This window comes from Symphalangus syndactylus, chromosome 11 (genome assembly GCF_028878055.3).
Source record: "Symphalangus syndactylus isolate Jambi chromosome 11, NHGRI_mSymSyn1-v2.1_pri, whole genome shotgun sequence".
NCBI lineage: Eukaryota > Metazoa > Chordata > Mammalia > Primates > Hylobatidae > Symphalangus > Symphalangus syndactylus.
Window position 1 is genome coordinate 12,009,849 of NC_072433.2, and position 14,438 is coordinate 12,024,286.

Sequence of the window (14,438 nt, forward strand, 5' to 3'; positions counted from 1 at the left end):
CTTTGACATATTCAGTAATTTTAAGCACACCTAACTAGGTGAGTAGTTATAAGACAGCACTGTAGGTTCTTCACATTTATTTCATAAGGGATACTACTTACTCCAGTCTATATTGCCAAAGAACTAAATTAGGTTTATTATGTATGTTTATAAAAAAACTTAAAATAATTGAACCATTCTTCACGTTATTGTGGTTTTAAACATCTACTTTGCTTATGACCTAATTCTCACATTCTTTTTAAACAAATAGTGTGTGTTGATTGCCTCTACCACATGCCAGGCCCTGTCAGGTGCTGAGGAAATAAGATAATAAGAATTCCCTGGCCCCAGAAGCCCATAGTTAGCAGAGGAAAGTAACCATCTATACACTACATACGCTAGTTATAATGCAATGTCGGGGGTGCTACATTGCCAAGGATTGCAATGTTCCAAGAAAGTACAGAGAAGGAAGATGTTGTCCTAAAGGGAAAGTGATGACTTAGTCTCTACGGTGGAATGTTTGTCAGGCAGAGGAAAGAAGAGCTTTACAAGGAAGAAGAGTCTAGTGTGAACAATAACCAAATCAGACATAAAAGTACATGCCATGGATGGGCAGTTCTGAAGTCTGGGAGCCTAGATAACCTACCCAGGAGGGAGTTGAAGCTTGAATCTCTTTGTATTCTCTGCCAAGGAATTTGGAATTTATCCTAGGGATAATGTGCACTGTTGAGTGATTGTGAGCTAGAGAATGGATATGAAGAAGTTTCCGTTTCAGAAAGAACATGGTGGTGGCAGTATTGAGAGTCAGAAGGCACAGGTGGCCATCTCTGAGTGGGACAAAGGGACAGTGACTCTGTAACTGTTGCAGTAGTCCAGGTGAGACATCATTATGAGGACCTAAACCAGGACAGGGATCCTGAGAGTATGGATGGAGTGTGCAGGACAGACCAACAGCAATTCTGGATTGGGGGTAGGGGAGCCACCTGAGTCATGAAATAGAGGGGAAAACAAGATGGCTGTGAGGTTCTAATTTCCATGCAGGGGCCGGAAGACAGTATGCTTTGGTGGGAAAAGTTAGGCAGACCTGGGTTCAGTTTGCTTAGATATGTTACTTTACTTCTATCAGCCCTTAGTTCCTCATATGTAAAATGGAAACAGAAAATCCAACCTTGAAGTACTTTGTGGGACAGATGGTGATGCTGTCCACCGAGTAGAGTTGAAAACACAGAAGGAAAAGACAAGTATGGAGTAAAAGATGGTGGGAATCTGGGAAAATTATCTCAGTCTTCATGACAGTCCTATGAGGTGTAGGTGGTATTACTGCCATCATTTTATAGGAGAACATATGGAGACAGAGGGAATAACTTGACTAAGCCCACATAGAAGAAGTGGGATTTGAATCTGAGCTGAAATTCAATTCTGATTCCAGAACCTAGGCTTAATTCCCACGTTCTGCAGCCTCTTAAGTCTTTCATCATATATATACACACACATACTGTCCTTATCCTCTAAATCAAAGCCTCACAGGACTTCCTGTACTCTGTGTAGTAACCCATAACCCTGATATCTTTTATTCTGTTGTTTGTGAAAAAGAAAAAAGAAAAAAAATTGTTGGGTACAACCTATTGAGTTTATGAACTTTTCATGAGCCATGACCCACAATTCAAAAAACATAGACATAGAGCTAGGAAAGAATAAACGGAGTTTCTGTGGCTTCTGTCAGTAAGTAGCATTGCATTTTTTTGTTGTTTGGTTTTTAACCAATTATTTTGAACTCTGATTGTCCCAGGAAGAGATTATTTCTCCAGTAACTCTGCTGGGTAAGTCCATGTTACCCTTGGCCTGTTTTCTGTCTTAGAGGAGCAAAAGAGGTTTTAGTTGCAGATGACCTGGGCAAGTGGTAGTGCTCATAGTCCAAGTGTTCTCCCACTAATCCCTCTCTTCTATAAACTGCAGTCTTTAACTGGCCATCCCATTATGTGTCACCCTTCCCACGTGTATCAGACAGAACTAGTCTTTGTACCTTCGCGCCTGCAGCATCTAGCACAGCACCTGGAACAGAGTAGTGGCTCAGTATGTGCCAGATGATGGGGTATACCAGCTGGGCTGGCTTGTCATCTCTTCAGTACAGATGCTGTCTCTGCCAAGCGGCCAGCCAGACGTTTCAAGTCTGGGAGCTTGCAAGGGTGGTACTAATCTAGATCTACTGTTCCTGGACAGGCCTTGTTTGTTTTACAAGGAAAAGATTACTCATAGATTTGAAGACTCTAGTCCAATTCTACCATTGTCATCCCAAACACAAGCTGGAAAACAAAATTTGAGAAACATTAATGTACCAGTGTGACAATGGGAAAACTATATATGAAACTTTGAGTACATGGAACCTCCTAAAAGAATTTTAGTGTAGAATAGAATTAATAAATAATAGAGCCTCTGAAGATAGTAATTATTGGTAGAAGAATAAAATAAACATTATATCTTATAATAATTGTCCCCAAGGAATACGCATCTTAGCCCGATAGAGATTAGGGAATTGGAGGAAAAAAATATGTACATGTATACCCACAGATGTAAATATGTGTAGCTATATATGTATGTATATCTACACACATATATGTAGATTTCTATATATGTAGATTGACTCTGTTTACAATGAAAGAAGCTGAAACTGCCACTTTCAGGACTTTGTTAACATAGGTTTTTGCTTCTTTAGTCCAAAATTAGAGTACGAGAACATTTGCTTGGACTTTAGTGCATTATTTAATCAAGTAAACGTGCTTAAGAAGAAAAGTTCTGCTTGAATGCTTAAATACCTCTTTAAAAAATAAAGGCAAACCTTTTTTTAGTTGAACATTGAAGTTGATCACATATAACTAAAAGGCAAAGGAACACCCGGATCAGCACAGGAAAAAACAGGCTTAGCTTGCCACTTGAGAAATTTAAGATAGTTATAGGAATGCATTTTTACTAAAAACCATTGCTAAATCAGTGCAGGCAAATGAGGATCTATCCTGTTTCTTCTCACCTGAGAGAAGATTAGACCCCGTTTCTTGGTAATACAGCCTCAGGTTTGTGTGTTCTTGCTGAGCACAAACAATAGGCCAGCTGACCTTTCACATTCCCACCCAATCCTGCAATTCAGCTTCATACCTCCCCTTTCAGCACGGCTTTCCAAACAGTAGCCAGGACTCCTTGTACTCTTTAAGTATTGTCACTGTGCATGCCAGCAGGTATTTGCGAAGATTGTGATGATGTTTTCTAAGAGTTCATTTAAAACTAGAGCCCTTAATCAGTTTCTATTCATTCCTCTTTATAGTTTAACTTTCTGTTGGGTAGAGCCATATGAAATTGCCATCTCTGCAGGTCACAAAGATCAAATATCTGAAATTTCATATGGCCAACCTATAGTTGAAAATGTATCAGTGCTTTCTATATATTTTGTGTTTTGCTTGGATTATTGCGCATTATTTTGTTTTGTTTTGTTTTCCAGCAATTGGGAGCAGTAGTTTCAGCCCACGACCAACTCACCAGTTCTCTCCACCACAGATTTACCCTTCCAAGTAAGATGTATTTTCTCTTAATCAGTAAATAACTTCTCTGAGTAGCCATTTATTTAAAGTCATGTCTGTGCCCACATGTTCCATCTTAATTTAAATGAAAGTGCATTTCATAGAGATGTAAATATATTGACACAAATTTATTTTGAGCATCATGTAGTGGAGACACTGAAGTATTTCAGTGCTTTGTCAATTCTGTGTGAAAGTTTTACTTTAAGATACAATATTTAGCTGGAATTTGTGATGTGGTTGTTAATCGGTTTGCATGTTTCCATCTAATGCATGGGCTTTCTATTTTCTGTCATTTCTGACAAATAGCAGACCATACCCACATATTCTCCCTACCCCTTCCTCACAAACTATGGCTGCATATGGGCAAACACAGTTTACCACAGGAATGCAACAAGCTACAGCCTATGCCACGTACCCACAGCCAGGACAGCCGTACGGCATTTCCTCATATGGTGAGTAACCTGCTATTGTAGTGGTGGCGTTATCGCATGGGCACGCATGTATTAATATATTTGAGTGGTACTTAAAGACCCAGTCCTCGGCCAGTTTAGAAAGTGTTGTCACCTTCTGTGTCTAAATTCTTAGTATGATTGTTTCTAAAGAGCATTATAAGAACTGGTAGCTCCTTATCTTGAGGTCAGAGGTAGCGAAAAGATTATGTGGTTCGTATGCCTTCTTGCTCTCACTTTTCTCGATTTATATCTCAATCCTGAATTTGCCATTTGAGCACTGGGCTCTGGAATCCAAAATATTTTTGTGCATATTTGTGATAAAACGTCTGTGAATGAAGTCTTTTGGAGTACAGATTCATTTCCTATTTATCAGATGCCTAGCTGTGATTCGGGACGTACAAGTAGAATTCAACAAACTCTTGCTTTAAACTCGAGGGTGGTAATAGTCTCACGTTTCAGCATTATCAACCATTAGGAAAAGTGATCTATATATCACTGCCTGGAGTATACTTTGAAGAGGCAAATCAGGAAACAGTTAAAGCTCACATGGACATTTGTTCTTTCCCACCTGGAGATTATCTTTATCTTGGTGTAATTTAACTCACTTTTTACAGGTCAATACCTGTAAATTAAAAATAAATCCAACGAAATCCCAAAGCTTAATTAAAAAAAGTTTCAGAATTTCAAAATACCTTTTCTTCCATTAAATTGTCATTGCAATTCTAAGTAGATTGAACTGAGTAGAAACACTTGAATTATTGGCATTTTATTAAGAAAAGAATAAAAACTAGTGATCAAGGAATAGTACATGGACACTTGGAGGAAAGGATTGATAGAATAAGTAATTCTGTGCAACAAGTACAGAATTTTTTGTGACCAGTATTCTAATTGTGCTTCTGCTTGATACTGTTTTGTAGTATTCTTTTCTGTGGTATATAAAAAGAATTAATGCTCTTCTTTAAGTATTTCGTTAATAATTAGAAGGTAAATTATTCCTTTTAATTCTATCTCAAACAAAATCAACTGTATATTAATTTCTTATAAAATACATACAAATAATCTAAATTATATATGACTTCAGCATTTATAGTTTTATTTTAAAACCATCAGAACCAATGTTTTCTAGATAGGTATTTTTAAAGTAGACTTTAGAGACAGCCCTAAATGGAATTTTTAAAATTATCTCTCGTTTCCATAACTTTTATTCACAGTTTCTCATATAATATTAGCTATGGATTAAATTTAGCTGGAATTTACTTTCAAACTATTCTTGGACTAAAAGAAGAAAAAGGATCGGCTCCCATTCTATAATAGAAGTCAAGGCAGTCTTTGATTTACGTTCTCAAAATTTATTTGTGAGATGGTTATTTGAAGTGTAAATGTATTTTCCAGTCCACACAGTTCTAAAGTACTATCAGCCTACCAGTGCTGCCATTGGAAGGTGCTATTCCCATCACTGCCCTGGCTACCAGCCACACATCTTTCTTCTTCCTTCTCCTCCCCATTCAGTCATGGTGGGACCTGGACATCTCCCTTTGCCAGTTTCTGAGCTCTGGGTTAGGGGTTCCTCCAGTTCTAAACCATTAATGAATGTCCTTGTCTGAAATAGCTGTTCAAGGAGTGTGAGATGAGCAGAAGATCTGGGAATAGAATCAGAACTAGCAGAGTGAGGATGGGGATTTTAATGGGATAGATGGGGGTAAGGGAGGCAGAGAGAGTGAGGCTCAGTGTGAAGGGCTTTAATTCCAGAGTTTTCCATGGTTATAAATTCCCAGGGAATAATTTTCAGTTCTTAGCATTTTCCTAATGACCTCCATCTTCTCTTTCGGGAACTTGAGTACAAGGAGATGCCCTGAGTACTTCTGATCCAAAAGTTCTGTTTTTGGGGCCAGTGCATTGAAAAATATGTCATCCTTCTCCCCTTTGCTCATTCACGAAGAGCACATAGCTTGGGTTTTAACTGCTGATAGTCAAGGCTCAGATGGTCTTACAAAACTTTCTCCAAGGACTTGTGCTCTTGACTTTTTATTTAGACCCTGTAAGAAAAGATTGGCATATCTTTTTTATCATGAAAATGATAGATCAATGGGGAAACACAAATTCATTCTGTTTTTTGCTGGATCTGCTTGGAGTCTGCCAGTGAAATGAGTTTGCCACCTTGTAGGTAGAAGTCACAGAGATAGGCATGGCTATGGGTGCTTTCTACCTCTTTCTACCTTTCCTTACATGTTCTTATCACAAAGATCCCCATCTGGAACAATAGGCTAGAAACAGAATAAAAATACATGAATTAGGCCGGGCACAGTGGCTCACACCTGTAATCCCAGCACTTTGGGAGGCCGAGGAGGGCAGATCACGAGGTCAGGAGATCGAGACCATCCTGGCTAACACGGTGAAACCCCATCTCTACTAAAACTACAAAAAATTAGCCGGGCGTGGTGGCGGGTGCCTGTAGTCCCAGCTACTTGGGAGGCTGAGGCAGGAGAATGGCATGAACCCAAGAGGCAGAGCTTGCAGTGAGCGGAGATCGCACCACTGCACTCCAGCCTGGGTGACAGAGCGAGACTCCGTCTCAAAAAAAAAAAAAATACATGAATTATTGGCATTTTATTGGTATAGGTGAAGGCTGGAAGCAGATCAGTGTAGTCTCAAATGCAGCAAGAGGTGGAAAATCCCTAGGGGTGACAACATGGAAAGAAAGGGATTTTCTAAAGCCGTCATGCCACCTGTCTGGGGCAGGTGTATTTCCAGGGACTGTTTCTATGTGTGGGTTATTCATTGGTTTGGGATTACCTTTACAGGGAAAATCAGATTTTTAAAATGTTAAGGTTGTGTTAAGACTTAAACGTTAAGGTCATTATGAAGTTATTTAGAGATACTGCAGGAATGAAAGTAAGCACTCTCAGCCAAGAGTCAGATTCTCCCACTGCCTTAAAACAATTACCTAGCTGTACTCTGCTGATGAGATTCCCCTAAAATGGAAATAAACAGTAAGACTACTGTGTATTCTAGATCCTAAAGATATCATTTATCTTAAGTACAAAGCGAAATTATTAAAAAACGTGAATTCCCTTGACAAAAATTTTCCTCCCCTCCCTCTGTGAGAATGAAGGAGAGTTGTTAACATGTATGACTGTCTTTAATTGTAATTAATTAAAGACAAAGCTGAGCCCCATACCTCAGTGCTGCCAAATCCAAGTCCCAAAATTACAGTGTTAGCCTGGTGTTTGGGGAAGTATTTGGGGGCCACAAATACATCATTTTTATATTATCATATGATAAAAACAAAGGTACTTTAGACTACATCGAAAACAATTATAGTCAAATATTTCACACTAAAAGGGACAAAAGGAAACTGCTGGTCAACCTCACTTGTTTATAAATCACTGCTGTTTTATAAGATTCAGCTCATGAGTGTTCTGCTTCCTTTGTGCCTATTTTCTGATAGGACCTAGATATTCAGGAAAAGCCTTTCCACCATGTTGTTTGGTTCTGTGCCCAATATTGCTTCTTTGGACTTGAAAATGAGTTGGTACTGAACTCAGCTTTGTAGTAGAAAGAGTAAAGGAGGGAAAAATACTGTGATGGTATAGGATCTAATTACTCTTTTTTTAATATAAAAAAGGATTTTATTTTTAACACTGGTCAATATAGCAACTTTGGGATCATTTAGCTAAAATTTAATTATGGCTATTTCTTTACTGTGAAGGAGATGATCTTCAACTCTTACATAATTAAAACAACAAAATTAAGTATGAAAATACATCACTGGAGTTACATTTTATAGAAGGGATGTGTGTTAAAGTGCAGTAAAACAAGAGAGAATAATGTGAATCGGCATTCAAATCTGTAATCCTGGATTTAAAAAACTGAAGTTGTACTTGATGCTATTTCACTGAATGCCTGTATACCCTTTATTTTTGAGATGAGATTGGGGAAGCATCTGTAGTTAAACAGTTGTGGAAGTGTATGGTTTTGTATATTTACCAGCTTTTGAAAATGGACAGATAGATAAGCTATCACTAACTGATTTAGGTGCATTGTGGGCAGGCATCAAGACTGAAGGCGGATTGTCACAGTCTCAGTCACCTGGACAGACAGGATTTCTCAGCTATGGCACAAGCTTCAGTACCCCTCAACCTGGACAGGCACCATACAGCTACCAGATGCAAGGTCTGTATACACGTATTGCTATTTTCCTTAACTCTGTAGGTTGATAGTTACCTTCTAAAGTAGAATCTGATGTTCCATGTAAATAGTAAATGAGGATGGCAACTGGATTGGGCTTAGAGGCAGCACGCCTGCTTCTAGTTTGGTTCATCACTTACCTATTTTCTAGGCCTAAATTTCCATATTTATAACATCAGGGGGTTAGACTGAATGATCTATAACATTCTCACCAAAAAGCACTAAGATTTTTTGTGAAGTTGACATTTTTGCCTTTGTGTCTTCTGTCAGTTATAAAAGAAAAGAAAAAGTCAAAAGTCAGCCATGTAGGAGGTTGTGATATGGTATGTACTAAAAACTTACACACTTGGTATTACCATCCAACTTTTCCAAAAGGGCTGTTCTCTTTATTTTCATTATGAAGTGAGGCTTGGGGAGTGACAGTCATAGCTCTAGAAATAAAGTATGTGATAAGTGTTGAATAATGATCTCCCAAAGAACAGTTGATCAGATTTACAGACACCCAGTGAATCTTTAAGAAAATGCTCGTAAGAATCAGTCCCTGGGTTCTGTTTTTGAAACTATAGACAAAACATAATGTAAGTACAAGTCAAATGGAATGACAGCTGTCATTGTCAAAGCTGGTCTCAAGAATACATAGACACTACTTAAAGTTAGCACATTGTTATCTTGCAAATAGATCTTTAAAGTGCTTGAGAATAGTTCTCACATAATTTAAACATTTTTCCTAATATCTTTTTACTACAGTTCAGTTCAGCAAATCATATTTGGCCTCCTAATAGTGCCAAGCCATAGTTGAATTAAATCCCTGATTATCTCTTTTTGATTGAAGGGGTTCTTTTTATAGTTATTATTGTTTTTATATATTTTATCTTATTCTTCATTACATTAATAATATTTATCACAGACAAATTAGAAAATACAGAGAAGCAAAATAATTATAGTCTATGTCTCATACATTTATTATTATCATTATTATATATGTTTGTCTAGATATACATTATGGGCCCATTATTTAATACAGTATTCAACCTGCTGTTTTTAGTAACAAGTACATTGTAATCATCTTTTCACGTCAATAAGTTCTGTTCTATCCTTTTAATGGCTACATGGAATTAGCTAAATAGGTATATGTTATTTAACTAATTCCCTGAATAGGTATATCTTATTGAACTAATTCCCTACTGTTTGACATTTAGAGCAATGCTATGCATCTCTTATCTACACACCTTTAATTATTTCCTTTGAATAAGTTTAAGTGTAGAATTTCTAAGTAAATTGTTTTATGTTCCTTTAAGGATTTCCTATATATTTACACAAGGAAGGGCTGTGTGTTAAAGTGTACACATTTGATATCTTTCTTTGAAAAAAGTGTCATTTTGGTAGGTACAAGATTTTGTTTTTATACACATTTAGAAAAAACATAAAATGTTTTTTCTTCTCTTCAATGGTGGTCATCTTTATCTTATTATTTTTCACATTAAAGATCTTAGCCTTTTTAAATGTCTTATTAATGTGTTTCCTTAACAATTATATATATATATATATATTTGTTTATTTATCATTTTTAAGAGTCTATTTTCCTGTATAGCAAACTACAATTTTAGGGGACAAGATCGTTAACCTTTTCCTATTTGATTTTGCATTTGATTCAAAAGGCCTGAACTATAAAGTTTTGACATATTCAGTGATTATAAAATAAAAACTATTTTATAACAGATAGCGTTTATTGGTAGAAGGATATTATTTATGTGCCTGATTCCAAAACTTTTATGCAGCTTTGGAAAAGAACTGTTCTGCACATGCTGAATATCAATTGAATAAAGGAACATAAAGAGCAAAAAGTGATGGAAAGACTTTATTAATGAATTTAACAGTCCTAGGCTCTAGTAATGAAATGGATCATAAGGCAGACAAGGTCTGTTTGCTCATAGAGCTTTCATTCTCGCCAAAGAGAGAGACAGTAGACAAGCAACCAACTAAATTATACAATTGTAGATTCCTCTGGGAGACATCAGGAAAATAAAGAGTGCTAGAGGGGTCCCAGGGTCTAGCATGGTACCCGTGGTATCCAGGTCTCCTTGAGGAGAAGTGGATCCTAAAAGTGGGAAAGAGGCAAGTGAAGTGCCCTGCCCAGAGCAGAGCTACAGAATTGTATGGTTCTGGGCCTGCACCCATCCGCAGCCTTGCCGTTACCCATCCACAAAAAGCTAAGTACAGAAACTGAGAGTTAGCATCTAGAAACTTTCATAGTCAGTCAATAATAAATTTTATGTTTATTGAATCAAATAATAATTTTTTTAATGAGACTTATACTCTCTCTTTTTTTAGAAAATTTTTTTTCTTTTAGAAGTACATTACTTTGTATTTTGCTCAGTTGTCAGTCTGTGAAGGATTGGAGGAAAAAACCGATCCTGGACCTCAGATAGTTTGAAAAATATTGTGCTTGAGAATTACTTTTATCTTGCTCTTCTCCCAGATCAAAACTTATGCAGCAGGAACAATTCTTTTTCGACAAACCAGCCATTACAGTGTAGTGCATAAAAAAGGGGAAATGAATGAGTAGAAAAGGAAATGAATTTGGAAGAAAATAAAACTATTTTTTAAAAGAAATAATGACATGTATAGCACCAAATAAGGCATTGCTTTTCTATCCATAGATTTATTATCATCTGGGCTTACTGGATATTGCATTAAAACTTTGTGTTTTTGTACATCCCTTAGTTGAATGACCTTTCCGTGGGACGTTAGGACCATTTCCCATGACTGAGGCATTATTTCACATGACCATCTTTATAATGATATTTTACTCAGTTTTAGACTATTGGATATACCGGTTGAGTATTCCTAATCCAAAAATCTGAAATCCACAATGACTCAAAATGTAAAGCTTTTTGAGCACTCACATGATGCTCAAAGAAAATGCTTATAGGAGCATTCTGGATTTCAGATTTTTGGATTAGGAATGCTCAACCAGTATATAATGCAAATACTCCAAAATTTGAAAAAAACTCAAAATCCAAAACATTTCTGGTCCCAAGCATTTCAGATAAGGGATATTCAACCTGTAATATGACTTCCACATATTAAGCCAGATGCTCATATACTATTAATTTGAAAATTAACTTGCCAAAATGATGATGGATAATGCTACATAATTTGCTGCAGAATGTATATGGCCAGATCTGGGTACTTAATTGTGATTAATGTGTAGTTCTTAAATATTAAATTCAGTATGAATACTGCTTCCCATTATTCAATGATTTTGTGCACCTAGTTGTGGGAGTCTGTTGACTTTTGAGTGTCTTTTCAATACATGTTTTTTAATATAGTAATTTCTACAATGTCTAAAATTATTTTCAAAATTCTCTCAGTTCTTTTAATCCTTAATGAATAACAGTGATTATTTGCTTATATCAATTTCATCTTATAGCTATTAAAATGTATTTGAATCCTGGATGAGAATATACTTTGGCAATATGGGGGATATTTTTGCCTAGCTTTATTTCCGGGAAATCTTTTCAACTTTAAAAGTATAAGGTATGATGACTAGTTATTCAGAGATTTACCTGTTCAAATTTAACATCAGAATTTTACAATGATAGAAGAACTATTCTAGTAGCCAAGGGGAAATATTCTAGTAGCCCCAAAAACTGAAGTGTGACATGTATGCTTCCTCTAAGTGTTTTGCTGATTAAAGAAAACTTATGATGATCACCTCTTTGGTTCTATCAGACTTAGAAAGACTGGAGTAAAGGTACAGTGAAATCTGGCTCCCTGCTTAGCAGTATGGGTTCTGCAGTAAGATTGGCTGTCAGCAGTTCTACCTTCGCTTTCTGTGGGCCTTCAGCGTGCGACTTGACTCCTTCACATGTGTTTCCTTATCTGGAATATGGGCATAAGATCTACTCCCACAATGCTGTTGTGAGATGTCGTTGAGATTGTCTGTAAATCACTCTGAGCAACCTATGGTACATAGTAAGAACTCAAATGATTATTGTCTATTTTACTGCTCTCATTGCAGTGGTGATGTGGTTACTATTATCTTCATTATTATTATTATTATGGTCCAGCTTTCTGGAATAGTTCCAGATTAGGTAGCATTACCTAAATGCTCCTTCTCTTCCCCCCACCACACACAAAATGTAATTAAAATGCTAATATGAATAATAATATATATAACAAAATGTATTTTAACCATGAAAGAGAACTTTAAGAAACCAATAACCAAATAAGCATAGCAAAAAAGGAGCCAGATGTAATTAATATGCTGGCATGGAAGGAAACTTACTATCAACAAAAGTCAAGCTTTTTGTACATGATACCAAAAAAGGGGGGGAGAAACAACATGAAGAAGAAAATCAGGAGAGAGGAAAAGCTGTGTGGCGATAGTGCTGAATGGGGTGTTGGAAAGTGAGAGTGAGGAAGCAAGGAAGAGCCGCTGGCAAAAAATAAACTCAGCTCTGCAGTGGTGGGAGAGAGAGAGGCGTCAACCAAGTCCTTGTTGGTCATGAGAGGCCCTGCAGTCACCTCTCTGCTTTGAGTGCTAAGAATGGGTGAAGAAAGAGGCCTCCACTAGTCACTGAAGCATCGAATTGTTTAGTTCAGAAAATTAGGGAAGAAGATGGGAATGTGACAAGCTGTGCTATGTAGAGATGGAAAACTCTAGTGCCCATACAACAAAATAAAATAACAGTTGACATTTGTTGTTTACTTTTTATACGCCAAGGACTAACCTAGTTATTTCCCTTGTGACATCTTATTTAATCTTTACATAACTCTGAACAGTGACTTTAAAAAGATAAGAACCTATGGCTCACGCCTGTAATCCCAGCACTTTGGGAGGCCGAGGTGGGCAGATCACCCAAGGTCAGGAGTTTGAGACCAGCCTGGCCAACATGGCAAAACCCCGTCTCTATTAAAAATACAAAAATTAGCCAGGTGTAATGTCACGTGCCTGTAATCCCAGCTACTCGGGAGGCTGAGGTAGGAGAATCTTGGGACCGTGAGGTTCAGTGAGACAAGATTGTGCCACTGCACTCCAGCCTGGGCAATAGAGTGAGACTCTGTTTCCAAAAAAATAAATAAATAAATAAGAAGAACCTGAAAATGCTAAAGAATGCATACAATTAGTAATTTAGTTTGTATAATATCAACAGTTAAGAATGGCTACTCAAAACGGAGAATGGCTTCGAACTGTCAGACCTCGTTGTTGTACATACACCTAAGTTACAGAGCTCACGGTAGTGGCTTTTAAAGAAAACTACAAAAAGCCAAAATGTAGTTGCTTGGTCTTTAAATTTTTCTGAAGGGCAGGCTTGATCGTTAGAACTAAACCATTGCATTACATACTTAGTTATATAACTAGTCAAACACCAATTCATGAAGCTCTAAAAAAAGCTTCTTAGAAAACATTTCTGAGCACTGTCAGTGCTTTAACACTTGCACAGCCTTTTAAGAGCAGATTTGGCAATTTACGGCCATTTTGCCACTGTCAAGCCTTGTGAACCGGGCCAGCCTTCCTTGGTGCCCTCATTTGCTCCAAGTGATCCTTCTGGAATCACCCTTTCAGCTCCAACTTTCAACACTTCTGTCCTGCCAAGCAGGATTCTGTGAATCTGACACATGCCATTTTAAACTAAACAAGGATCGGATTTTCGTCGTGCATGCTCTAATACTAAAATTCCGTGAAATAAAACCTCAGTGATTGGGAAATCTGATTGTTTTCACCTTTGCCACAAGATCACTGGAAAATTCTATTCCTGCTTTAATTTTTCTTTTGTGCACCACTAAAAGATTAGAAACTTAAGTTCAGCTGAGAAAGACAAAGTGTTCTTCTTCATAAACAACTGTAGAGTTCAACCTGAGGAGGTGAAATCTTTGCTTATTCATTTTTGACGTTTTCCTGTTCCGCAGCGTTAGCTTTGGTTTTTCTGGAAGAAGTTTTGGAATGGTCTGGGGAGGTTTTTCTTCACACACCATTGACAAAGCTGATGCAGATGAGTTAGCTGAATGGGTGGGTGTGGATGGACAGAGTGTGCCTGGAGACCCTTGGGTCAGTTCTGCAAAAAATACGTTTTTACTGCTGCTTACCAATCAAAGGGCACTGGCCACGACAGTGAAATGGGGTGTTGTGTGTGAGTTTGTGTGTGTGTGCACGCATGCATGAAAGGTAAGAAAACTGCTTAGCAGAAGCAGCTTCGGCCTCTGATTGCTTTCACAGAATATCTCCCCAGTGTGTCATAAATAA

General features: G+C 37.3%; 1 protein-coding gene across 10 annotated transcripts in view; it reads left to right on the forward strand.

The window, feature by feature from the left end:
- Nucleotides 1-14,438, forward strand: part of EYA1 (EYA transcriptional coactivator and phosphatase 1) — a 349,363-nt gene that overhangs the window by 220,277 nt on the left and 114,648 nt on the right. For 5 of the 10 annotated variants that reach the window (XR_010114399.1, XM_055297987.2, XM_055297990.2 and 2 more), the window contains 3 exons: nucleotides 3,470-3,539; nucleotides 3,855-4,000; nucleotides 8,036-8,173. Coding sequence is in view for 9 of the 10 variants with exons in the window: in XM_055297987.2 (XP_055153962.1) it covers nucleotides 3,470-3,539; nucleotides 3,855-4,000; nucleotides 8,036-8,173 (354 nt within the window). In the remaining variant the exon portion in view is untranslated. Of the gene's footprint in view, nucleotides 1-3,469; nucleotides 3,540-3,854; nucleotides 4,001-8,011; nucleotides 8,174-14,438 lie in introns of all 10 variants that reach the window. The other 5 variants (XM_063612625.1, XM_055297988.2, XM_055297989.2 and 2 more) reach the window with 3 other exon arrangements.